The following is a 25335-nucleotide window of genomic DNA, read 5'->3' on the forward strand; positions in this document are numbered from 1 at the left end:
AGGGCAACTAGCAAGAATTGCCTCCCCAGATCTGAAGAGACCAGAGGAGGGATCAGTTACCAGAATCCAGCAAGAATCCAGCTGTACCAACAGCTAAAGGAGAAGGCCATCCCATAGGAGCTGTGGCTCCAGTAGAGGAGCTCACCACCACCACCACCCCCTAGCTTGGACAGCGGATGTGCCCTCATTTCTCTTTTCAAAGCCAGAGGGCCAGGAGCCCATAGGGATCCGTGACTGTGAGCCTCCCAGGATACACAGCACGGCAGGTCAGGAAGGACAAGCAGAATGAGCCAACCCCCTCATAATCACTTATTTTATGTTTCTGTCCATCCTATTAAATGGTAAATGCCATATGGACAGGAAATAACCAGCTAATTCTCTGCCAGGGCAAAACATAGCTCCATCCCTGGCACAGGGTGAGCTACTCATACTAGCTCTTATTATACTATTTAAATAATGTAATTGTTTGAAAAATGAGATGTGATCAGGTTGCTATAAACACAGGAAATAAGCAGAGGGCTAGTACCTTTAAAATACATATGGAGGTCTCCACCCCAGCTCCACCTGTTCCAGTAGCTTGAGGGGATGGGGTGCTCCAAAAACCCAACTCAAAATATTCGCTCAGAAACACACCAGTTTGCTTCTCATTAAAGCCATAAATCTTTTCTGTTGCCACTGAATTTCCCCAATTTGATTATATGTATACAGTTAATTCCATTTGCCAAATACTGCAAGCTTAAATGGTTCAATCCAACATGAATATGTCTGCTCTTAACTTCTACTAAAGGCATTATAAAATGACCATTTGGAAACACCACACATTCCAAAAACTGTGCTGCCACCAAGTAGGAGCCTGAAGAAACAGTAAGGCAAGCAAACCAAAACAAGACCTGTTTCTTAAACCTCTGGCAACTACAGTGCATTATAAACAGCCTAGTGCCTACATGGGCCACAGCTACTGCACCCATATTTTGGAATCTAACAAAAAATATTGTCTATTTAAGATAAAATTTATATTTTAATAGGTATACTTCACATTTTTATAAAGTAATGAAACTAACTTTAGTGTATTTTAAAAGTTAAAATGATACATAATAAGTCATAAGAGCAATATAGGAATACTTAATTCATTTAACAAATGTAGACAATACAGAGCTATACATAAAAAGTAAATTCTCCTTCATTCCTTACCCTGCATCTATATGCTACTCTCATCTCCATCAGACAGATTCCCACTAACAGTTTAGTGCAATTCCTTCAAGGCTATCTCCTAAATTTTTACAAACATTACATTAAAAATACTAGTGGATCATTGCATACATGTTTTTCTGTAAGTAATCTTATCATTTAATAGATCTTGGATCAACTTTCCATAACCAGTTATCTAGAGCTACCTCATTCTTAATCCAGGCTGCAAGGCAGTATTCCTAGTAATTTACTTAAGCCACTCTTCAACTGCTAGGCATTAAGGTTAATTTCAATTTTTCTACCCACTTCCATTTTTTCCATTAATCCTTCATAATATACACAGCTCATAATTCATTCCATTTACATTAACTCAAGGTATTTCCTATCAAATCAGTTCTGCATGCAGTGTGTGCTGAATAGGTTGTGTGCCTTTTGTTTTTGTTATTTTTGCCTTAAGTGGCTGCAATTCTTTGCTCCCTTCCCCTGAGAGGTGAGCACCAACAGCTAAAGGAATCCTTGAATCTGGGCAGACCTGCAATGGCTTCCACCAACAGGATGTGGCCAAAATGGTGGCATGTGACTTCCAAAGGTAGGTCATAAAACTCCAGACAGCATCTGCTCAGTCCCTTGAACACTGCTCTCCTAGCTTGGACCCCTCTTGGAGCCCCCTCTTCAGAAGTGCCATGCTGGAAGATGACCTTGCCACACTGCAGAGCCCACTGGCAGATGCCCTGGTGCCAGCCCAGCTGAGACAGCCTTCAAGTCATCCTAGCCCAGGTACAGACACACAGGAAACCTTCAGGTGATGCCAGCTCCTAGCAACTTGAGTCTTCACAGCCAAGGCTCATCAATTGGTTCAGTAAATGGAGCAGAAACAAGCCACCCCTTCTGTACACAGTCTGGGTTCCTGACACGGAGAATCTGTAAGCATAAGAAGATCCTAGTGGTTTTATTCACTAAATCTTGGGCTAATTTTCTATGCAACACTGTACAACTAAACAGTGTACACAAGTCTGGCACTCACATGTCTCTCACCCAAATCCTATTACTCTGGTCATAAAGATGAGGCCAAGGCTTTGAGATTTACACTAGAACTTCAAATTAGTCTTTAAACCATTTAAGTCTCCTGTCTTTACCCATAAACTAGAGCTAGCTAGGCTCCCTACCTAAGAGATGGTGTGAGAGAACTAAAATACATGCTAACACCCTCTACAAACAGAATTCTGTGTGTGTGTGTGTGTGTGTGTGTGTGTGTGTGTGTGTGCTCCTTTTCATTCGGCTGGAGCAAAGATATTCAAATGCAAATCCTTTCTGAACTTGGAGTTTAAGATTCAGGCATGCTCTCTGGAGTTTAGTCTCCCATGAAGACCAGTAGATGAACAGTCTTCAAATTTAACAAATTATGATTAGCACAAATTTACTGTAACACCCTTCACCGGGAGATAGGAATGTGAACAAATTTTACCACAGACCAAGAGGTAAAAGAAGAAAAAGAAACAAATACTGAAAAGAATAGAAATGAGAGAGAAATATGTCTACTGTTCATAATGACTACAGCTGGGTAATAAGATTAAAGATTATTTACAATTTTTCATTTCAGGTATTTTTATCTAGGATAACTTAATTCTAAAAGCCTTTTTAAAAAGTTAGCTTAATGAGCAAGGACACTTGTAGACTAATACCCAAAGCTAGCGCAGAGCAGTGCGTGACTGGCTCCAGCCCCTCCTCTATGTCACCATCCCCAGATTCTACACCCTTTACTCACTACTTCACATAATGTGCAGTACCCACTCCCCTCCCTCTCCTTTCCAGGTACCCCACAAGCCCACAGAAATAAAGGCCCAGGGTAACAGAAGCAGGACATCTGTTCTTCACGTTGTCCACAACCCTGGCAGGAGGTCCAGAGCTAGGAGGGCAGGAACCTGGCTGCCCATTACCCCCCTGGAGCCGAGCAACTCAAAGATGGGCCAGCAGCCTGCTAAGGGAGTGCTCCTCTGCTCAGAGCAAACCCAGGGAGCCACAAACAGCTCGGAGTCTCAAACAGTGCAACCTGCTGCCTTGAAGACCTGCCTTGCCTGTTCCATGCCCACTAAAGGGGTGCAGCCATCTGTCTCAGGCTGTCCTGTTAAACTGCTCCTCCCCAGCTCCAGGCAAGTCGCTGCACGCACTGATTCTCCTGCTGCCCGACAGATAGGCAAGGCGGCCCCTCCGGGAGCCCCATGCCCAACAGACTGCCCAAAGCCTCCTGCTGCCACTACTCCGAGGGTTACACATCTTTCTGGTCCTATGTGCCGATTTCGCTTTCGCTGCCTGGAGTTGGTCCTCATCAGAGGCTTACCCTGAAGTGTGGCCTACAGACCAGAGTGCAGGCACCTGGGGGATACAGTGCCTCAGGCCCCAGCCCAGGCCCTTGGGAGCAGACTGCAGCCGACCCACAACGTCCCTTGACCACGTGCAGCTCTCAGCATGGGCAGCACAGTGCTAGAGACTCCTCATTTGAAACTGAACAGTTTTGGCAAAATAAAAACCTGTGACACTAGTCATAGTAGACACTTTGAAGAAATAGTTTTAAAGGGTGGGAAAAAGCATAATCTCATTCTCACCAGTAAGACCTCATTATTCATGTACTCTTGAAAAGAGAGCGGCGAGGAGCTCAATGCAGTTCATTTCAATGCCAAAACCCAAAAGCATGAAAGTGGGGTGTTCCATTTCCAATCCTTATCCATTGTCACAAACACTAATTGGTCTAGGAAAGGGTACTATAAACGCTGAAGGTGGGAGCTCACCCTGACAAACCACAGCCATGCAAAAAGAAATGTCCACAAAACAACTCTGTTCCATTACCAATAGTGACTCTCCACCAGGGATATGTGGCAATGTCTGGATTCACGCTGGTTGTCTCACATGAGGAGGGTGTGTGTCAGCAACAGTGCTGAACATCCTACCAGGCGCAGGTCACCCCCTCATGGCCAAGAACTGTCCAGTCCAAAACACCAGCCTAGCTGAGGCTGGGGAACCCTGCTTGCAGGATTAGCTAGACTGTGGTGAATTCTGTGCTCGCTTCCTTTCCGGCAAGCTCTCCCCTTGCATACAGAGCACCCCTGGAGCAACTCACTTTCCAATAATGGCCTGAGTGCGTCTTCCTCCATGGCTTCTCTCCTTGGCTCAGAGAGCAGCCTGCCACTGAGCGTGTGACAGTCAGGGACAGACAGCCAGGACGTGGCCTTTCAGCAGGGAGAGCCCCAATTGTCCCTTCCTCATTACCCATGCAGTGCAGGCCTTGTGTTACCTACAATGAAGTCATGTGTGTGTGTGTGTGTCTGTGTGTGTGTGTGCGTGCGTGCACACACACACTGGAAGGGGCCTCAGTGATCCCTGGATGCTCCTGTCCAGCTCCCTCGATGTCTTAAAGGAACTGCATCTTAGCATACAAACTGCTTTCTTTAGGACAGAGGAAAAGGAGCTGGAGACTCCAAGGAAAACAGAAAGCATAAACAACGGCCCAAGATGCAGCCTTTGCAGTGCATCACCAGCCTGCTAGCCTTAGCACAACCTTCCTGAAAGGCCACCCTGCCTCCCCTTCCTGCAAAGCGCCAGCATCCTCGCCAACTGTTGTGGCTTCAGCTACAAAGCCTGTGTCCAGGAACAAGGATTTCATCCAACAGAACAGAGAAAGGTCCATTCTTAAGGGTAGGATGACAGATGCCCCAGTTTGCCCAGAACCTGCCCACTTTACAGTGTTGCTTTGGCATGACCAACAGAAGCCCCCTTTCCTAGGTGTCTTGGTTTGGGCAATGAACCATCCTGTAACCTTTCTAGCAGGGCAAGCTGTTCCCAGGGAGAACAAAGCTGCAGGCCTGGCATACTTCCGCAGAGCACTTTAAGCCACAGACCTTAAAGTTAAACTCATGTGCAATTATGTCTAATTTGGCCCTGGCTGGTGACGTGCCAGCTGACCGAAATTGTGCTCCCTGGAAATGAGACTGGACGCCCATGAAGGGAAACCAGGGACTGAGCAAACACGTTTTAAGCTTGTGACTTGAGAGCATCAAGAGAAAGCACATTGGCACTGAGCATGGGAAAACCTACTTAGAACTGAACCCATGAAGTTAGCTGCCCAAGAATTTTCAGTTCAAATTCGGTCCATCCTCCAAATGCTAACCCCAGCACATGTGAAAGCCTCCCGTCTCTGCCTGGTGCACAGGTACTGACTTGGGTACAGATGGGCTTCAGGAATTCATGGGCTTGTATAAAAGTAGCAGAGAAGCCAGGCCAGCAAGCTGATCTCAGCAATGCACCCATCACACCACCCACTGTTACCTGAGAGTCTATAAGCCCAGGAAGCCAAGTCCACAGGAGAGAACATCTCTCACAACTGCAAGGAATAACATGAAAACTAACATGCTTCTGTCTTTTGATGATTACAGATCTCCCTGGGAAAAATGAAGACTGCAGAACAGGAAACATCATTCTCTCTAGAACAACTGTTAACAATTCAATGTATTTCCTTCCAGGCTTCCTCCCGCTCAATTTAAGTTCTAACTTCCCCATGGAGTATCCTGCTTCTCCACTTTATTACATAAGCATTTCTCCATATCATTATAAACCAATCTGTTTCTTTTAACTTGTGACTGCAGTTCTCCAATGGCAACATTCACAGCTGTTTGCTATTGAGACTTCAAAAGTTTATGTACAGCAGAAGGTAGTAAATAAAGAGGATGGAGAAGAAAAAGGAAACTGAGCAATAAAATTTTAATGAAGAATTCATCTTCCAAAATAGTGTCAGTCACCACCAGTGTTAGGAGTTTTGAGGCCCTCCTGCAACCGTGCTGAAACAAGCACAGTGAGCAGCCCTCCTAGCCTACGGAGCTGGCCTCGGCTGCAGACCCATCAGCCAGTTCAGGGAAAGAAATAGCCAGGCAGGCTGGGGCTCAGTCACTGCAGCTGAGAAGTGCGCTAAGGAGGAAGGAACAAGCCACATGTGACTGGCAGTGCCTCTTTGGTGTCTAGAGTCCTCACCTTTGGTGGCAGTCAAGGTCACCAGGCTCATCAATTCCACACGCATGCAACTCGGGCCTCCACCCCTGCCCCTGGTCTCCCCTCTTCAAAGACTGCCTCCCTCTCCATCACCTAGCACTCACACTGTGGCAGGTTTAGCTAGGTGCCCTGCATTCACCACTTGGTCGCTTCAGCTCACAGGACAGGATACCAGAGCAGAGTGGCAGTAAATGACAGTGGCTGTGGCCACCGTGCCACATCCCTTGAGGGAAGGTTAGATTCTCCAGGTCAGAGAGCAGCCTGAGCCACACATTCGCGCAATCAACATAACTAGGTCCCGCTTCTTTTCTACAAAGCTTTGAAGAGGTTTACAAAGACATCTGTTTTAGAAGGAAAGATTTATAAACATAAAGAAATTAGGTAAATGGAAAAAAATACTCTAGAACAATAAAGGTAGAGGGGATAAATACCCTGAAAGCTATGTTCTCGACTTTCACAGATTCTATAGTTAAGTTCCAAATTTGGTTCTGTGCTTTGCATCAGCCAAAGCAATACACTTTAAAAAGTGGATGTTCATAAACATAAGATATGGTTTTATTTTCAAAAGTCCTGTTGCTACTATGTTGGAAAAGTCTGTTTCCACCATCCAGCCGGATCTAAATGAGTCTATTTTCTACTTTGCTGTTGGCTAAACCTGCTGACGCTGCAATGTAAACGTGACAGAAAATGCTCTAGAAAGGACCACACACTTCCCAGCACCCTTTCACCCAATGTGCCACAGTCACTGAGTGGGTGTGGGTCTGAGGTACTTGCCGGACAGACACCTCGATGCTACCACAGTGTGCACATGCGTGCTCTCGCTCTCGGTGCTATGAAATGTGTGCATGAGTGCTCTCGCTACTATGACAGTGTGCCCATGTGTGCTCTCCCTCTTGCCTACTCTCTACTCTCACTAGAACCTGCCAAGGCTCCATCTATCTGCTCAAGTTTCCAAATCCTTACTTTTCTATTTGCCGCTATGCACCCTCCCCTCCACTCTTTCTTCTTTCTTCTGTCTGTGGTGATTTCTCAGTTTTGGTGATGATGGAGCCCTGATTAAATAGTGATCCTGAGAACTCAATACCATTGGAGATTAGCCAATATTACCTGGTCAAGAAATTTTAGGATCTCAAGAAATTTTCCTTTTCCCAAACTTAATGGCCATCCTGGATTGAAGAGTGGTAAACAGTTATGACAGGAAACTAATACAATGGTTAAAGGCTTTACCCTGAAGACAGAGTTCCAAGTAGTCAAGACTGGCATTTTAGCTTGTATTCAGTTGTTACGGTAGGCACAAAACCCGGCATCACCCTGCCTGGGTTCAAATCCTCATTCTGCCACTCACTAGCTGTTCCTTGGGGACGTGACTTAACCTGTCTATGCCTCGGTTTTGTCGCCTATAAAATGGGGATAATGCTACCAATCTCAGAGGCTTGTTAGGAAGATTAAATTGGATGATTCACAGAAAGTGCTTAGAAGCGTATTTGGCATAAGTATTAGATGTGTTTGTTATTATCGGCATCATTAGAGGTTAAAATGACAGACAAGGGCAGAAACCAGTCTCACCTTTTTAGAGCTGGGTATACAATGCCACTTCTCATGGTCCTGTTTCCTCCTACCAGACATAAAGCAGCATGCTGTCCCCAGGAACAGACCTGAGACCCAGAAATAAGATCAGGGTTTTCCACTGAAGTAGGAATTTGAGTTCCAAAATTATTTGGTTTTTCTGCAGGGGTAATTTTTTTTTAGTGGGGTGCTAAGTAACCCTGGGAACTCCACACACTGTACTCAGCACAAGCTCCAAACTAATCATTAAGAGACAACAACTAGCTGGGGATTTAGCTCTGGTTCTGCCGCCTGCCTTGCAAGCGCAAGGTCCCGAGTTTGATCCCTGGTACCAAAAACAAAAATAAAGGTAAAGAGACAACAACTTGGTTACATGGAGTCAGACTGTGGATCTTGTAATTCTCAGATCACTTCTAACCAGGCAGCGGAAGAATGATCAGCCTTTAAAATCAGCAGGCTGCCCAGTCCTGGATTCACCTTAGCCAAAGCATAACAAAGCCTGACTTCTCCCAACACCCTTGCTTAACCTACACCCCATAGCCTTGGCAATATATAAAAACTACAGACTTTCACCTTAGGAAGTAGCTTCCCCTTCCCTTCAGTCCACAGTTACTCCAGGGCCCTGGCTTTCACACACTCCTACTGCCTTTCACTCTGATTAACAACCCCCATTCAGGCTGGACCTGGTTGGGGACAGCTGTAATTCCAGCATTCTGGGAGGCTGAGGTGGAAGGATCAAACTTTTGAGCCCAGCCTGGGCAACTGAGTGACTTAGCAAGATCTTGTCTTAAAATAAAAAAGTGCTGGCGGGCCCGGGATTTAGCTCAGTGGTTCCACAGCTTGCCTTGCAAGGGAAAGGTCCCAAATTCGATCCCCAGTACCAAAAAAAAAAAAAAACAAAGAAGAAAGAGCTGGGGACACAGCTCAGTACAAAGGCCCTAGGTTCAAGCCCCCATTCTGAAAGAAACACAAAAGCCTATTTTAGAGGCCTTAGGATGTCAGGCCCAAGATAGTCAAATAGAAGGGTTAGGTCCTGTAAAAACAATAATAACTCATTATAAAACGAAGCTTCTGGAAAGAATGGGGATTACCCAAATGTCTTTGAAACTGATGGCCAACATGACATCATTAATAGCTTACAATGCATAAGTGCCCTCCAAGTACCAAAAACTTTACATAGCCTAATTCAATTCTGATTCTGACTCCCTCTTTCATAGCAGAACATGTTAATGCCTTGCCCAAGGTCGCACAACTAAGATGTGGAGGACCAGGTGAACAAACTAAAATAATATTCTGTTTTTAAAATTCCACATGTGCCAGGGAGGCAGTCCATGACTTTATTTTGTATCAGTATTTGTTGAGACTAAGGGCAACTTGTTGACCACGTACTAGTACTATTTAACTCACCAATTAAAAACTAAACTCCTTGGGCCGAGGACTTAGCTCAGTGGTGCCGCTGCCTGCCTCACAAGTGCAAGGTCCCGAGTTTGATCCCTGGTACCAAAATAAATAAATAAAAACTAAATTCCTTAAAAAGCTATACATAACGTAAATGAAAAACTGGACTGGAAGCCTTCTTCTCACCATCATCTGAGGTCACAAAGAAGTCAGTTTTGCCACAGCTAGATTTTGCCACTCCTCTCTCTCCCCTATAGAGAAAAGACGGGCCAGATGCAGTCCCCCAGGAGGTGATCTGAACACAGCCTAATAGCCAGCATCACAATCCAGTCTTCCCTGAAGTCAGAGATACTGACTCCTTTTAAGAGTTCTTCAATTCACTCCATTAAAAAGTGAGGGGCACACAGCGATTCCTCAAAAAACTGCCCATCAACAGATAAATGGACAAGCACAACATGGCATACATACACGGTACCCATACAGAGGAATCCTAATCTGCCTCAAAAAAGGAAGGAAACACTGACAAACGCTACAACTTGGATGAACCTCGATGTTAAGTGAAATAAGCCAGACACAGAAAGACAAGTGCTATGTGGTCAAATCCATTCAGATAGAAAGTAGGATGAGGACACAGGGAGGGATCATTTAATGAATACGGAGTTTCAGTTTGGGAAGATGAGAAGGTCCCAGAGATGGATGACGATGGTATCACCCAACTATGTACTCCTAATGTCACAGGGCTGTCCACTGAAAAATGGTTCAAATGGTCATTTTATGTTATGCATATTTTACCACAATAAAACAGATACACAGAGTGGGAGATCTTAAATAAGTCAATAAATTGCAAACCTTGGCTGCACATTGGAATCTCCCAGGCAAGTTTTGGGGTAGTGGGAGTCTGGACATTGTGGCCCTGCTACAGCATACCCGGAAGGACCAGGGCTACCAAGAGACAGGCACTCTAGCCAGGCTGTGGCCCTCACACTCACAGGGAGGCGGCAGCGCCATCTTACCTGGGAAAGATGAAAAAGCACAGCAGCCCCCAAGGCGATGTCACAACCTAAGTAGAGCTCTCAAGTGCAGTGGGGGAAATCTCAGTGCAGAGCCCACACAGCATGCCGGAAGCGGACCCAGGACTGTGGCACTAAGGAGGCGGCTGCAGAGGAGTCCTGGCTCCCGGCCTGGAGATGCTGCTGAAGCACGTGGGACCCAGCTGTCAAACTATGCAGGAGGAACAGTATGGCAAGATGCTGCAGTCGGTACAGCAGAGTGAGATGAATGCATGCTCACTGCCTTCTTTCTGGAGGTTCTAAAGGTTCAAATGTTTCTTTTTTTGTTGGTTTTTGGTACCTGGGGATCGAACTCTGGACCTTGCGCTTTCAAGCCAGGCAGCAGAACTATTGAGCTAAATCCCCGACCCGGTTCAAATGCTTTTTAAAGAAAAAGAAAGCAAAATAAAAATACCTATGCCAAAGCTGTTCCCCAAAACAAATGAAGATCTAGGGGGTGGTGGCCTAGAAATCAGTGTTTTCTCTGTAAAGCTGCCCTGGAGTTCTAAAGTGCAGAAAGGTTAACAAGGATGAGTCAGATGGTCTCTGAAACCAGTCCTGATGCACAGCAACATGAACACCAGTTCAAGCCGGGCACTCAACTGGAATATTGGCCTGCTGTTCTCATCTACCCAGAAGCCCTGGGAAATCTCAAGCCACAGTTGCCCTGCCTTCTAGCCACCCTCTAGCTCTTCTGAGAGAAAACACAGCATCTAAGCTTTATAAAGGAGAGTTCTTCTATAATCCCAACCCTGGAAGCCAGGGGCTGAAACAGGATAATCTCAAATTCAAGTTCAGCCTGGAGAATTTAGCAAGACTCTGTCTCAAAAATTAAAAATTGTGGGCCAGGGATTTAGCTCAGTGGCACTGTGCCTGCCTCTCAAGCACAAGATCCTGAGTTTGATCCCCAGTACCAAAAAAAAAAAAAATTAAAAATTGAACGGCTGGGGATTTAGCTCAGTGGCACCACACCTGCCTTGTAAGTGCAAGGTCCTGAGTTTGATCCCCAATACTGAAAAAAAAAAAAAATGAAAAAGGCCAGGGATGTAGCTCAATGCAAAGGAAAGAAGGGAGGGAGGGAAGAGGGGCTGGGGAAGGAAGGAGGGAGTGTCTACTAACAGATCAAGAGATAGATGGGCTTCCCAAGTTCACCCCCAGTTCACATAATGCTCCTTTAAGAAACATTATCCTACAGCACAGGGTCAAAGAAGCTACTCTTCGAGAGGCTTTTCAGTGTTCAGACCCTTAATTTGTATACTTCCCAGTAAGAAATGTTCTGATGGACAAGGAAGAATCTGACCAAAGGATTCAGATTTAGAAAATTTATGTGTCAAAGACACTGCTACCAAAAAGAAGAAAAAAAGAAAGGAAGAAGAAAAAAAACGTTACTTCAAACATGGGTCTAAAACAGTGGATGTCACAAAACTAAGGCGGGGCACTGCCTTGAGGCAAATGATTAAAGGATAAATCCTTCTCAACACACTAAAACTACATCAAAGAATTATTCAAATAAGTGTCAAACTTACCCAACCACCACCCACAAACACACTCAAGTAGGGTCACAGCTATCCCTTGTACCTCACACACCTTTGGTTTTGTTGGGGGGGGGGTGTTGGTTTGGTTTGGTTTGGTTTTTTGAGACAGGGGTTGCTATGTAGTTCAGGCTGGCCCTGAACTCACCCCAATCATGCTGCCTTTAGCCTCCCAAGTACTGGGCTCACGCCACCACACCCAGGTCCTCAAACATCTTTGGAAGTAAACATAAGTCCATTTTTTAGATGGAGAAGGGAGCTCAGAGAAGTCACACCCAACATCACCCAGTAAATGGCACCTCAATTAGGTCCTCAGATGCTCAGTGCTACCCCTGGTGACAAAGGGACTCCTGTCTCTCACTATTTAGAACTGACAATACTTCCACAGCTACCTCATTTTACAACAAAACACAGGGCCAAGGGTACCTTCCAAAGGGCCAAAGCTAATCTACCTTGCCCACCGTGGTGGCACATGCTCGTAATCCCAGCCCTCTAGAGGCTGAGGCGGGAGGATCAGGAGTTTGAGGCCAGCCTGGGTGACATAGTGAGTTCAAGCCTGACCTAGACTACATAGTGAGAACCTGTCTGAAAAAAGTGAAACAAAACAAAATGACTCACTGATCTTACTCTGCCTCTATACTGTTCCTCAATGTCCTCCTGTCAATGTGGGTGGTTAAGGAAGCAAACGCTCTCTCCGCTGAGGAGCTAGCCCAAAGCTCTCTGAATCTTATGGCGGCCCTGACCTCTGAAGGCGTTAGGTCAGTGAGCCCAGTGCCAGACTGTCATATGCATGGCATCTCTAGTCTCCTGCTGAACAAACGCACACCCCTCCAAGGTCGACCATACCCTGAGCCCCGGAATGATCTCTCCGAGGCCAGGAAGCATCCCCTCCATCCACATCAGCAACCTTCATTTCCCTGGAGATAGCAACTAATTCCAATTCATTATTGCTCTTTATAGATCGGCTTCCTCCATGCTTTCTCTTTACAAATTCTAAAAATGTTGAATAGCTACTACCCCCACCGATTTTTTTCCGTCACCAATGCTAGCTTCACTTCCCTGATTCTTATGTTTTGAATGAAACCTTTCATCATCTGCGGCCCAACTACAACTCTGTCCATCTCCACCACAGACTCCTGGACCTCTCAACACTCCTGTCACTCTGTCCTTCACCCACCTGTGAAAGTGGATCTCCGCAGACATCCCCCGTGCCTAACAGAGCTGCTTTTTAAGCTCTGACTTTCTGTAGGCAGAATTGGTGGCTAAAAGGAGTTCTGAATCTTAAGCAGCAAACAGCAGCTATTATAACTTTTCTAACCATAAAAATGTGTTTATAGTAGAAAGTGTGGAGAAAAGAAAAAAATGTTATTAACCTTTCATCTTACTACCTAGAAAGAGCCACTGTTGACATGTTCAGCTCCATACATGGCATTGAGAATTCAGCACGGGCCAAAAGAAATAGTCTTGACACTCATTAATTTTATTATTGTTCTGTTTTATCCATGTTATTGTCTGATTAATCAGTATGGTATAATATTTTTTAAAATGCACATTGGCTTTATTTTTTTAAAGTAATAAATCATTTTGAAAAAACTATTTTAAATACCATTGCCACCCACCCCCAGTTCCTCTCTCCAAAGGCAATCTGTAAAAACTGTTTGCTTTAACCTTCTAGAAATATTCCCCCACACACAGTTTAAGTACATCATTGCCCGTTGGTGGCTAGATCTTATTTTTCCTACTTAACAGATCAAAGGCACACGTTTTCAGAGATTTCAAAACTGTTACACAGAAGCACATAATAAGTTTCATTTCTTTCTCAGAGTTCAACTCATCAAACATGAAATTACACCCAGAGCTAGAATGGAGAGGAATGTATCAGCACAATGCTCCAACTGTCAGCCAATTCAAACTAACAACAGCCAATCTCTGGAGCACTGAGGAAGAGAGGTTTGACCCTATCCCCAGAATCAGCACCAAAGCAAGGACAAGACTCCTGTGATCTGGTTTTCATAGAGAGAGCTGCATCTTTATATGTTCTTTTTAAATAAGTAGTGTTTTCATTTGGAAAATAAACTTTATTAGTAAATACAGAATAAAAGCAAGAATGCATTTGTACTTGCTCTATGACCATCTCTTGGACTAACTTTCCCAAAATTCAAAATGCAACAGGGCTCTGGGAAGCTGCCTGTTATGGTTTAGATCTAAAATGTCCCCCAAAAGTCTCCTGTGTTCAGAGGCAGGGCTTTTGGAAGTGACTAGATCACAGGGGACCGTACTCCTCGGGAGACTGATCCACTGGTGGTTCATAGCTGCCTGTGCTGTTGGAAGGTGGAGCCTGGTCAGAGCCATGGCCACCCCCCACCCCATCTCCATGGTCACCATGGGGTTACCACCTTCCTCCTCCAGGCCTCTCCACCAAGCCATTTGTGCCTTGGAGCCAGCCGACCCGTAGTCTAAATCCTCCGAAACTGGAAACCAAAATAAACCTCTCCTCCTTTCATTCGTGGGTGTCAAGTATTTTGTCCCAGTGATAAGAAGCTGACTAATACACTGCCTCACTGAGACTTCTCTGAGAAGCCTTTCTCAGGGGTGATGAACAGAGAACTCACATCCCATAAGGCTTTGGGACATCCGGTCAGGTCTCTCTCCCCAACCTGCACAGCCTGCTGAGTCAGCCCAGGCAGAGAACAGTGGGAACCTGCAAGGGCCCCCTTTTGGAAGGAGAAGAGATGGGGAGACCATAAATGATTACATGAAATCATTGGAATAAAAAAGAAAAATTTGGTAGAAATGGGAAGGTGAAGGCGAGATATACGCTTCCTACTTCTAATGACTCCCATGTTCCCGTTTCCCCTCACTTGAGCTTCACTGGGCATGAACCTCACCCAAACGTTGCTAACTTTCTAGTGTATAAGCCCTGAAGGGGATCAGATGAACTCAGTGTACTTCCTCCTCTTCCTCCTCCTCCTCCTCGATTCCCTTCTAACCTCCCACGGGACCAGACCAACCAGGCAGCTGGCCAACTCAGGTAGCAAAGTCACACCGTACTGTCGTCTGAGTCAGGCATACATATGGATAAGACACCTTTCAACTAGCTCCTTTCCTTCCCCGTGGTCTTCATCTCAGTAGCAGTGATCAATTTAACCTCCGAGGCCTTCTGAGATGAGGGAATCCATGGGAACTTCAGAGAAACTACTCCTTGCTCAGGTGGGCTGGTGACAACCCCGAGACCACCTGGAAAATGACACACAACTCAGAAATCCAAACTCTCCCCCACTTTGTTTGGACACAGTAGGGAATATGCTGGTTCTTGAAAAAGTAAGTGGACATACACAGGATTAATTTGATCTCCCCTCAAATTAGTAAATTGAACTCTAGTGCCACAACAATAAGTAAAGAATTTTCCCATTTACCAGGGAGAATGGGGCTGGGCTTGAATTTTGAAGCCACCTTCTGTTAAAGTGGGAGGAGAGTAAGGAGTTGCAGAGACACATGGGGGTGGTAGTGGAGGATACACAAACCACCACTCAAGAGCCCAGTTGGTGGAGGCACATTCTGAGTCCGTATTCTCCCACAGAGGAGGAAACTGAGGCACAGACAAATTAAAATAACTTGCTCAGGTTCCACAGGGCAAAGCTGGCTTAAATTCAACATTAAATGTGTGTGTGGCCTTTGAAAGCTGCAGATATTATCTTTAATTTGGCAGATAATGGAAATAAATTCCTTGCTTATACAAGCAGTACAGTATAGACACATTAAGCCAGCACTGTGACAGCAAATAGTTATTGGGCATCCTCTGGGTGCCAGGGCACAAGGCTACTGGCTATTTGCTTAAGTATTTGAAATATATGTGGCTTCACTCACATGCAAATCAAGTCTACTTATATAAAGATGACTACACAGAATGCATTAGCATTACTTAAGGTTGAATTCAGATTGCCAGTAAAATATGAAAATTGAAACAAAATACTTTTTCTTTCCCTTTTAAAAAAAAATTTTTTGACACTGGAAATTGAACCCAGTGCAGCATAAATGCTAAGCAATGCTGTACCACTTAGCTATACTACCCCCCCTTAGTTTTAAAAAAATGGTATAAAAATGTCTTTCATCAGAAACTCAGTAGGAATGGAGAAACTGCAATTAAAAGTCTCCTCATGGCTTTGAAGATCTCATGCAAAAAAATCATAAGAATGCTTCCCTATCTTTTATCAATAGCAAAACAGGTCTGATTTCCTGCAACATGGGGATGATATGGGTTAAGTCTGTCAAATATCATCTCTGCTAATATATTCTATAGTTACAACTGCTGGGAGCACGTGAATAAATGAAAAACACCGTCAACTGTCCTGGAAGAGAAAGAACACATCCTTCAATTCCTCCAAGCTCAGCCCTAAGCATTAGAAACCCAGAATGGGCAGGCATGAGGCTTCCCTTTTATTCAAAAATTTTTCAAGCTAGGCATGGTGTTGCACACTGGAAGGCCAAGCCAGGAAGATCTTATGTTTAAGCCTAGCAGCACCGTGACCTAGCGAGGCTCCCTCTCAAAAAAACAAAGAGTTGGGGATGTAACTCAGTGAGAAGGTCCTGGGTTCAATCCCCAATTCCACAAATCAAAAAAAAGGGTTCTCTAGCTCACTGAGCCTCCATAACAGCACCATCTCCTCCTGAGTCCCCAGGCAGCCAACTTCCTCCAAGCCTCAGTCCACCGAGGCTTTAGGCTTTTTCCTTCCAAAGCAAGTTTGTTTCTCAAAAGAGAGAAAAGCAACCTTAAAGCCACACCCAAATAAATTCTATAAAATAAACACAACTTGGATGGAAGACGGTGCCTGGCTTTGTATGTGGTACACATGTGTGCTCAAATCAAACACATAGGAACGCTGTAAAGAAAGTATGCCACAGTAGGCCCGTGTGTTTCCACCTGACAGAACCTGCACCCACGCACGGCAAGGAGAACTGTATATTTTGCTCTTGTGCACATGTCACCTAAAGACTAGAAATTCATGTGGGAGTGGTGGTGGCCTATGCTTATAATCCCAGCACTCTGGGAGGCTGAGACAGGAAGAGCACAAGTCCAAGCCCAGTGTGAGCAACTTGGCAAGACCCATCTCAGAAAAAGAAAGAAAAAGAAAATTAAAAAGAGGCTTGGGGTGCAGCTCAGTGCAAAGGCCCTGAGGCATGGGGCCTCCCCTTTACTGAAGAATGTTCTCTTCAAAAAAAAAAAAACAAAAAAAACTCCCACTGGGAGGGGCAGAGTCTGATTCTAGGGGACCAGACCTCTGCTCCTGCTGCTCTAGCAACTGCTCTGGGTGCCACCATACCAATGGAGAAACAGCCGTCCACTCTTAAGCAGCTGGACAAGAAGGACCACACGTAACAGGTGATTACAAACTTACACTTGATCTCAACGAGAAGGCCAAGGAGTAATCCTGACAATAAAGGTAAAGGTGAGTCCAGTTAAATGTGGTCAAATCCATGGAGCCCTAAGGATCACACAGCTCCTCTGGCCACTGCTTGTGCCCTGGTCACCTCCGGCACACCTGGGTGTGGGTCATTGTGGGGCACTAAGTGTCCAGGGAATCTGAGAGATGAAAACTGCCACAGGTAATGGAGAGAATGAGGAAAGAAAATGAGAGAAACCTCGTCTCCTGCTCATTTATCTTCAAACTGCTTGCCCCAGCTCTAACTGTACCTGGTTTTTGGACCTGGCCTCAGAGAAGTCACCCATCCTTAGCAAAAGCATCCAGCAGAGCTGCCCATCCTAAAGACACTCCCAAGCCCAGAGTGTAGCCAGGGGACAGCTGAGTGGCCAGGAGAGAGGGCACCAAAAGCACAGGGCCAGCCTCCCACACCTAGACGTATGTCTCCCTCCCCACCACCTGCCCTCGCCCTTGAATGGCCAATGAAAGCGTTTCGTTTTTGTTTTTAACAAGAATAAAAAGATACTTTGCTGATGGTTGGCTCAAGCAACTCAAGACAGCTCAAAGTGACCTCTGCTGCCTGACGGTAAAGAAGTCCATGAGGTACCTGCCCCCTTCCAGGTACCCTTCTCCCGGTATCTAGCCATAGATAGTCAGCCCAGGGGCTCAGGGTGTGGCTCAGGGGTAGAGCTTTTGCCCAGGCTGCAAGCCCTGAGTTTCATCCCCAGCACAAAAAAAGGGGGGAAAAAAATCAACCCCAGCATGACCTTTTCTCAAGATCATGCTTAAATCCAGAACCTTCACAAAGCTTTTCCACTGTCCCAATTCCACATGTGTCACACATTCCCTTCCAAGAGCTTGCAAGCACACCACTAGGGCTTTCCGAATTACTTTTTATCCCCCAGTTTTCTGGTAGGTTGTGACTAGCTTCAGTGTTTCCTTCATCCGCCATACTTTGCATATATTAAACACTCAGTGAACTGAAAGAATTATTACCCCTTTAGCACTGCATGCAGGGACCACACAGTTACCTCTGGAGTTCTGTCCCTTCCACCCACCTCTCAAGGGATGAGGAAGAAAACCCAAGGCTGCTCAGAATTCAAACCCACATCTGTTCAACTCCACAGCTTTTGCCGTTTCCTTGACCCCAGGCTCCCCTTCCTCAGGGAAAAAATAAAACATAGCAGTAAAATGAAGAAGTATCAGCTCACTGGTCAGTTACCCCACTACAAGTTTCTGGCTGATTGACCATCAAACCCAGAACTTAAGGCATGGCTGGTATATATAATAAAGTGTGTTTTTCAAATTATCCTGTTTAGAATCATCAGTGCTTACCACTGTATTATGGAAATGGCTCCCCTTTCACGGTGAGTGCCTCAGAGACAGAGAGAGAAAGAGAATGTCTTGATGTATGCATTTGATGAAGCTTGAGTATGTTCTTTAAAAAGGCCATGTATTTGTCTATGCTTTTTCTTGGGAGAAAATAAGGCGACAAAATAGACTTTAAAGAATACCATGCACCTATTTTTTAATAGCACCCTATTCAAATGGGATGTCTTAATGTATACATTTGAGGATGCTTGAATGTAAAAAGCCTGTGTATTTGTCTGTCTGTGTTTTTTCTTGGAGAAAAATAAAACAGCAACATTGATTTTGTTTGTTTGTTTGTTTTTTTGGTACTGGGGATCGAACTCAGGTCCTTCCGCTTGCAAGGCAGGCGGCGGAACCACCGAGCTAAATCCCTGGCCCAATATTGATTTTAAAGAATACCATGCATTCTTTTTCCTTTTGTTCGTGTGTGTGTGTGTGTGTGTGTGTGTGTGTGTGTGTGTGTGTGTGTGTGTGATACCAGGATTGCGCCCAGGAAGCAATGAGCTACTTCCTCAGCCTTTTCAATTTTATTTTCAGACAGGGTCTTGCCAAGTTGTCTAGGCTGGTCTCAAACTTGCAATCCTCCTGCCTCAGCCTTCTGAATAACTGGAATTAGAGGCATGTGCACACCGGACCCCACAAAGCACATCATCCAAATGGCTGCAGGATTCTGGCCTTCATAAAATCATGACAAACTGCTGAAAGAGAGAGAAAAGAAGGGTGAACCCCCATGACTCAGGTGTGGCAAACTAGTACCCACTGATGAGGTAGGAAAGGTTTCAGGGTCTGACCATAGCTTCAAGACCCAGTTACCAGCTACGCAGCTGGGTGGCCTTGACCCAATATCGTGGAGTTCAGCTTCTTTGTGCAAACAGCTCTCTCAAAGATCATTATGATTAAAGGCCAATAATAACACACGAAAAATCCCAGGCCTTGGTAAGGCAGCAAACCTTAATTCCTTGTCCCAGGCTGAAGTACCTGCTGGTAGGATTTACCTCACCATATCAAGTCAGAAACTGAATGGTCTTTGCTTCTCTTTTGGTTACCATGAAGACTGGGCAAGCATTAGTTCTCTTTGTACATGAATCTTTTTTTTTTTAACGAGTCTTTTAAATAAAAAGAGCTGTTGAAAGCTTTTGGAGAGCTGGGCTAGAGGTACATGCCTGTGATCCCAGCCCACAGAGAGGCTGAGGTAGGAGGATGGCCACAAGTTCAAGACTGTGTAGCCTGGGCTACAGTGAGTTTAGGCCAGCCTGAACAACACAGGAAAACCCTGTCTCAATCCCCAACTCCAAAAGCTTATGGAGGCCTAGGGGTGTAGACCCTGAGTTTGATCACCAGCACTGCAAAAGTAAAAAAGGGAGAGAAAGAGAAACAGAGAGAGAGAGAAAGAGAGAGAGAGAGAGAGAGAGAGAGAGAGAGAGAGAGAGAGAGAGAGAGAGAAAGAGTTTGAGTGAGACAGTAAGAGCCAACAGCAAATCAAGGGTTTCCCAGTTAAAAAGGGGTTAGCTAACACCTTAAATAACACTAAGTCTTAAAACAAACTTGGTATTACAAGCTTAAACTCTCCCAAACAAGCCATTTTGGCTAACAATGTATGTAATTAAAGTTAGAAGCATACTAAAATAACACTTTAGCTGTTGACCTTAGAGATTCTTCTGAAAAGCTCAACCAAAACACCAGCGCACAAGAGAGTGGACTCTGTTACTGCAGATAGCAGGGCTCAGCAGCACTACAGGTATCCTTCCAGGGTTCCTCGAGAGCACTGAGGGAATGGAAGAGCCCCACTATCTAAACATAGGACAAATGTACCACTTGGAACTGTTCTACACAACTGTGTTGAAATAGGTCAGAACTTAAACTTCACCTCAGTCTAGAGGGAATAAAGCTTAGTTGCATTGACCAACTCAATATTCCAGTTACCAAGTGATTTAGAAACCCAGTTATTCAGGCAAGAATAACACTCAAAAACTGACACCCTGAACCCTTCCCCCCAACACACACACACACACACACACACACACACACACACACACGCTGCAGTTTTTCAAAGAACCTAATAGTGAAACATTGCCCACTATAATTTTTTTAATGTTCCAGGTATAATCAGTAAATACAATGAATGCTTAAAAACACCCCCCCCACACACACACACACTTTGAACACACTTATCCCATCATTCTTGCCACTCTCTGAAGCAGTTCTGGAAGTCCTCTTTCAGAACTGTCTTTAGTTGCAGGGTCCTGGCTCTCTTGGTGTCCTGAATCAATTTAGAACATTTGCTTTCCCCAGTCATTTTGACTCTGGGGAAGAGTCAGAAGTCACTCTGTGCCAGATCCGGTTAATAAGGTAGACAAGGACACATCATAATGATTTAACAAGCCTGTCCTTCCACTGGCACTCAGCAGCACAGTTCCCTGTCCTTTTGATCATATAAAAATAAAGATACTCACAAAAAAGCACATCCAGATCTGCAGTGGCAAGAATAACAAGATAAATGTGCTCCAATCAAGGGGGAATGTTTTGAGGTAGAATACTGGTCATGTGTATTTTATTGTAATTTTGTTTTAATTTTTAAAGATTCACTATATTTTTGACCATACCTTGTAACTCACAAGGTTTTGCATTTTGCAAAGTAGAAACCCACAGTTTTTGTCATATGCACCACCATTAGCAATCCACAGTGACACTTAAAATGTTGAGTGGATTGTCTGTGGTGAATAAAATCATCTCTAGTCACAAAGACTTTTTGGTCTTTCCCCCTGCCCCGGGTGATAGGCATAAAACCCAGTGCCATGCACACTCTAGCTAAGTGCTCTGAAATTACAGTGCTCCTGCTCAAGCCTTCTGAGTAGAGTTACTAGACTTTCAGTCACACCCACCTGCCACCCCTGGCCTCATTAGTCTTAACCCTCAAGTCATTCAAATAAAACTTTTGTTACATCTTGGCAGCAATGTGTTTTCAGAACTAACCGGGCACATACAACGTGGTTCATTAGAACAGCACAGAAGTTCTTTGCAAGTCACACCTAAGCAGAAGTGTCATTAAAATTAGGTTTTGAAGACCCAAGAATGGTGGTGCCTGCCTGTAATCCCAGAACTCAGAAGGCTGAGGCAGGAGAACGGCGAGTTCAAGGCCAGCCTGAGCTACACAGCAAGACCCTGTCTCAAAAGTAAATGAATAAATACACACTTGGTGTTGAGTGTGGAAAGCCATTCTATGTCTCCATAACAGCTACTAAGTCTGCCTTCTTCCACTTCTCTTAGCACTGCAGATATTATTATTATATCAATATTGAACTACACAACTTCACAGGTTGCAGGATGACATGGCCAACAATAGCAAGAATTAAATGGAAAGTAGCCTATGTAATTTTTTTTTTGTACCAGAGATTGAACTTGGAACCTTGCACTTTCGAGGCAGGTGTCAGAACCACTGAGCTAAATTCCCAGCCCTAGCCTACATAATTTTAATTCAGTGCTGTCATGTAAAAATCAGGATGCCTGCAGCAATCTGTCAGAAATATGAGAAGGCCTGAGGTTTGCACGCAGAACTCATTGAGAAATCCCTCAAGCACAACTTCTTATGTGGTATTTTACAGATACCACACCTGGCAGGGAGAGGAGAGACCATGACAGCCCTGAGCCATGTTAATTCAGTTACTTCCTGTAAGAAACATTGAATCCAAGGATCATTCAAGAGGGTAGAGGAGAAGGCAGGCCCAAAGCCCACACCAGGAGCAAGTATAATAGCTTAATTTAAACCACCAAAAAGTTGTTTTAAAAGCTCTGCCTCAAATATACTCAGAACATTCAGCAATGGAACCGAAATGATGACTTTTCAGTGCTTTAAGTGTTGAGGATAAAAAGCCTGTTTGGTATAGTTGGAGGTTTTACTGAACCTGCACTTACAAACCAAACTAATAAACATGAAAAAGCACACCCCTGTGATGTAACAGGGCAAGGACACTAACTGTCGTCCTTCCAAGGGCTGCAAGCACTGGTCCTAATCTCACGTTGACAGAAGGCCCAGCAGGTCAACACCAAGCAGAAAAACTAAGACAGAAAAACTAAGACAACCCCCTTCAGTGTGACTAGTCAATGCTAAGTACTGTCTGTTAGCGCTACACATGTTTTGTTAGAGATCATTTTTAAGTAAACTGAGAACATACAGCATTCATGAACCTGACATCAGAATGCTCATTCTCACAACATAACAGGCTATTGTATTCAGGTCTTCATATTTCAGTGCGGTGATGGAGTCTGGAAACATAAGCACATACTTTCCCTGTGTGACGATGTGAAGGGGCCGATGAATGCCAGCTCTTGATGAGCAAGGGAAGGGAAGTTTTGCCACAAGGGCACGCGGCCCTCTACCTGACTGGCCAAGAGAGACATACAAAGATTTTCAAAGAAAGTGGTCACATGCAGTGGGCTTTGGGCTTGCCAGACTTGCGTCTATTTGATTCCTGCTTCTGGATGGCACTAAACTAAAGCCACAGGATGATTCAGTAAAAACCAGGCGGTATCTCAGATGTGCGCAGGGCCCCAGGGAAATGCTGCACTCATTCATGCACCCTGCTCACTGCAGGTCTGCACTTTGCCTTGCTAGGTGGGGGATCAGCCAACCATTCGGTAGCAACAAACAATTTCTTAATGTTTTATTTGCCTAGTTTCCAGTCTCGGTGGTCATCAATTTGTCCAGGAAAGCGCCCCTGTGTTCCGACAGCATGTCACACTGAAGGACTTCCACCCCCGCTGTGGGTAACACTGCAACCGCCAGATGAGCCCAGAGCTCCTCCCTCAGCCCTGGGCGCTCTGCTGTCTGCGTGGTTTACCAAACTGCAAACTGAAGCTACAAAACGTTGGGTCTTGGTCAACTGCTGAGAGCACTTATTTAGAGCAGGAGGCTGTGGCTGGCCCCTCCTCACTGCCTGGCTGACAAGAAACGGGTCACACGGGACTCCACCGAGAGGCTGGGGGAGGGGAGAGAAGGCGGCACACAAGTTGACCACTCCCTTTTTCAAATTTAGTCTATGGCCCTACCGAGAATCCCAAACAACACACGAACTCCTGCTGCAGGTGTCGCAACTTTAACTCAAACCTGGCACCTCTGCTACCAAGGCCAGCCTAAGCAAAAGATTAACCTGTGGTTCTGCGCCATGGGTTCGCGGACAGAACCAAGCCCAGAGAAAGAGAGCCAACTTTCTGTTTGTTTTAAAGGAAATACTTCCTGGCACACGTTTAGGACTCTGAACTCTGAGCACGAAGCCACGTGGTTGTGCTAAACTGGCTTCATCCACTCTTGATCAGCCAAAACAACCTCCCTCTGAGGGCAGACCCTGTCGAGGTAATCAGCACTATCTCGTCCAAGTCACGCGGGCCACAGGGCCTCTCAACACGCATGGGGTGGGGGTGGGGTGTCCTTTTTCGGTTGTGGTAGGAAGGGACACTCACCTGTGGGACCTGAACTGGCTCTGGCTGGCCAGATGAAGCCCGGAGAGCGGGACAGGAGAAGACTCCCGCCTTTCTGGGACATCCGCCCTCGCCACTAGCAGAGCGCGCTGGCACATTACCGACGGTCCCCACCTGTAGCCACAGCAAACAAACTTTCCTCCCCTTCTGGGTTGGAAGCACCGGGGCCCTGACGCCACCCCCTGGCCCGAGCCGGCAGCGGCCGGAGCTCCGCAGGCTCCTCACCTGATACCCCTGAACCCCAAGCCTGATTCGCCCGGGACTCCGCTCCCGCTGGGGTGTACGAGGTGGCGGGTCCGGGCTGCCAGCGAAACTCGTGATCTGCAGAGAAGCGCGGGAAGACGCCGCGCTCTGCCCTCTGCAACTCCAGCCCCCAACTTTGCCAGCCACGCCGCCGCTGCCGCCGCTGCCCTCCAGCTCCCCGCGCCGCGCGTCCCCGCGCCCTCGGCCTCTCCAGCGCGGTCCCGGGGAGGGGGCTTCCCCACAGCGGCGGGCCCCCTGCGCTCCCGGGCACTTACAGCCGTAGCGAGGTCTCTGCAGCGACGGCGGCTCTTCATGGGGCATCCTGCGCGGCTCCAGGGGCCCTCCCGGGGCGCGACCCCCGTGGCTCCCTTCGTTGGCCAGGCTAGCGGGCTCCGCGCCCCGCCGGCGCGCTCCGACTGCGCCCTGGCCGCCCGCGCCGGGACGGTGCTTCCTCGCCGGGCCCGCTGCCTTCGCGCGCGGAAGCTGAGCACAGCGACTCTTCTCCCTGGCGCCGCCACCGCCGCCGCCTCCTGCACAGGTTTCCTTTCTCCTGCAGCCCGGCCCCGTTATCCAGCGCGGCGCGGCGCAGCGACCCCTACCGCGCCCCTGGCGCAGCGCACGAGGTCCCGCCCCGCAGGCAGGGGGAGGAAGGGGCTGCGCCGGCCGGGGCAGATAGACCTGCAGCAGGGGCCGACCACCGCTGGCAGCTGCAGGCGGAGGCCGCCCACCACGGTCTGCGCGGCCCTAGGGTTTGGAGGGTGGAAGTGAACCCACGCAGGGACGAGCAAGAAAATCGCAGAGGACACAGGCAGCCCCAGTCGCCCGGGTGTTGCTCAGTGACCAGGGGCAAACACCTCGGTTCCTTTTCCTCTGGGGAGATAGCGCGTTGCTGTTCCCCCCGCCCCCCAAAAGTTACTTCTGTGACTTTTTTTCCTACCAAATCCAAGGTTCCCCTGTCGTGACCCACACGAAGCTGCACGTGTGTGCTCGCTGGAGGTGCAATATAAACACCCCACGACCAGCCCCAGGTCGCAGAGCCCTCTCTCAGCCCCAGAT

General features: G+C 46.4%; 1 protein-coding gene across 4 annotated transcripts in view; it reads right to left on the reverse strand.

The window, feature by feature from the left end:
- Iqgap2 (IQ motif containing GTPase activating protein 2) overlaps nucleotides 1–24821 on the reverse strand; it is a 284128-nt gene extending 259307 nt beyond the window's left edge. The window contains exons 1-2 of one of the 4 annotated variants that reach the window (XM_087201158.1): nucleotides 24262–24347; nucleotides 7792–7880 (exon numbers count right to left, since the gene is read on the reverse strand). Coding sequence is in view for 2 of the 4 variants with exons in the window: in XM_021248555.2 (XP_021104214.1) it covers nucleotides 24019–24100 (82 nt within the window). In the remaining 2 variants the exon portion in view is untranslated. Of the gene's footprint in view, nucleotides 1–7791; nucleotides 7881–24018; nucleotides 24178–24261; nucleotides 24455–24554 lie in introns of those variants that run through there. The other 3 variants (XM_004870168.4, XM_021248556.2, XM_021248555.2) reach the window with 3 other exon arrangements.
- Nucleotides 24822–25335: the final 514 nt, after the last annotated feature.

The sequence above is a fragment of the Heterocephalus glaber genome, unplaced genomic scaffold (assembly GCF_053883595.1).
Source record: "Heterocephalus glaber isolate CG9 unplaced genomic scaffold, H.glaber_assembly_v1.0 deba00001757, whole genome shotgun sequence".
Classification (NCBI taxonomy): Eukaryota; Metazoa; Chordata; class Mammalia; order Rodentia; family Bathyergidae; genus Heterocephalus; species Heterocephalus glaber.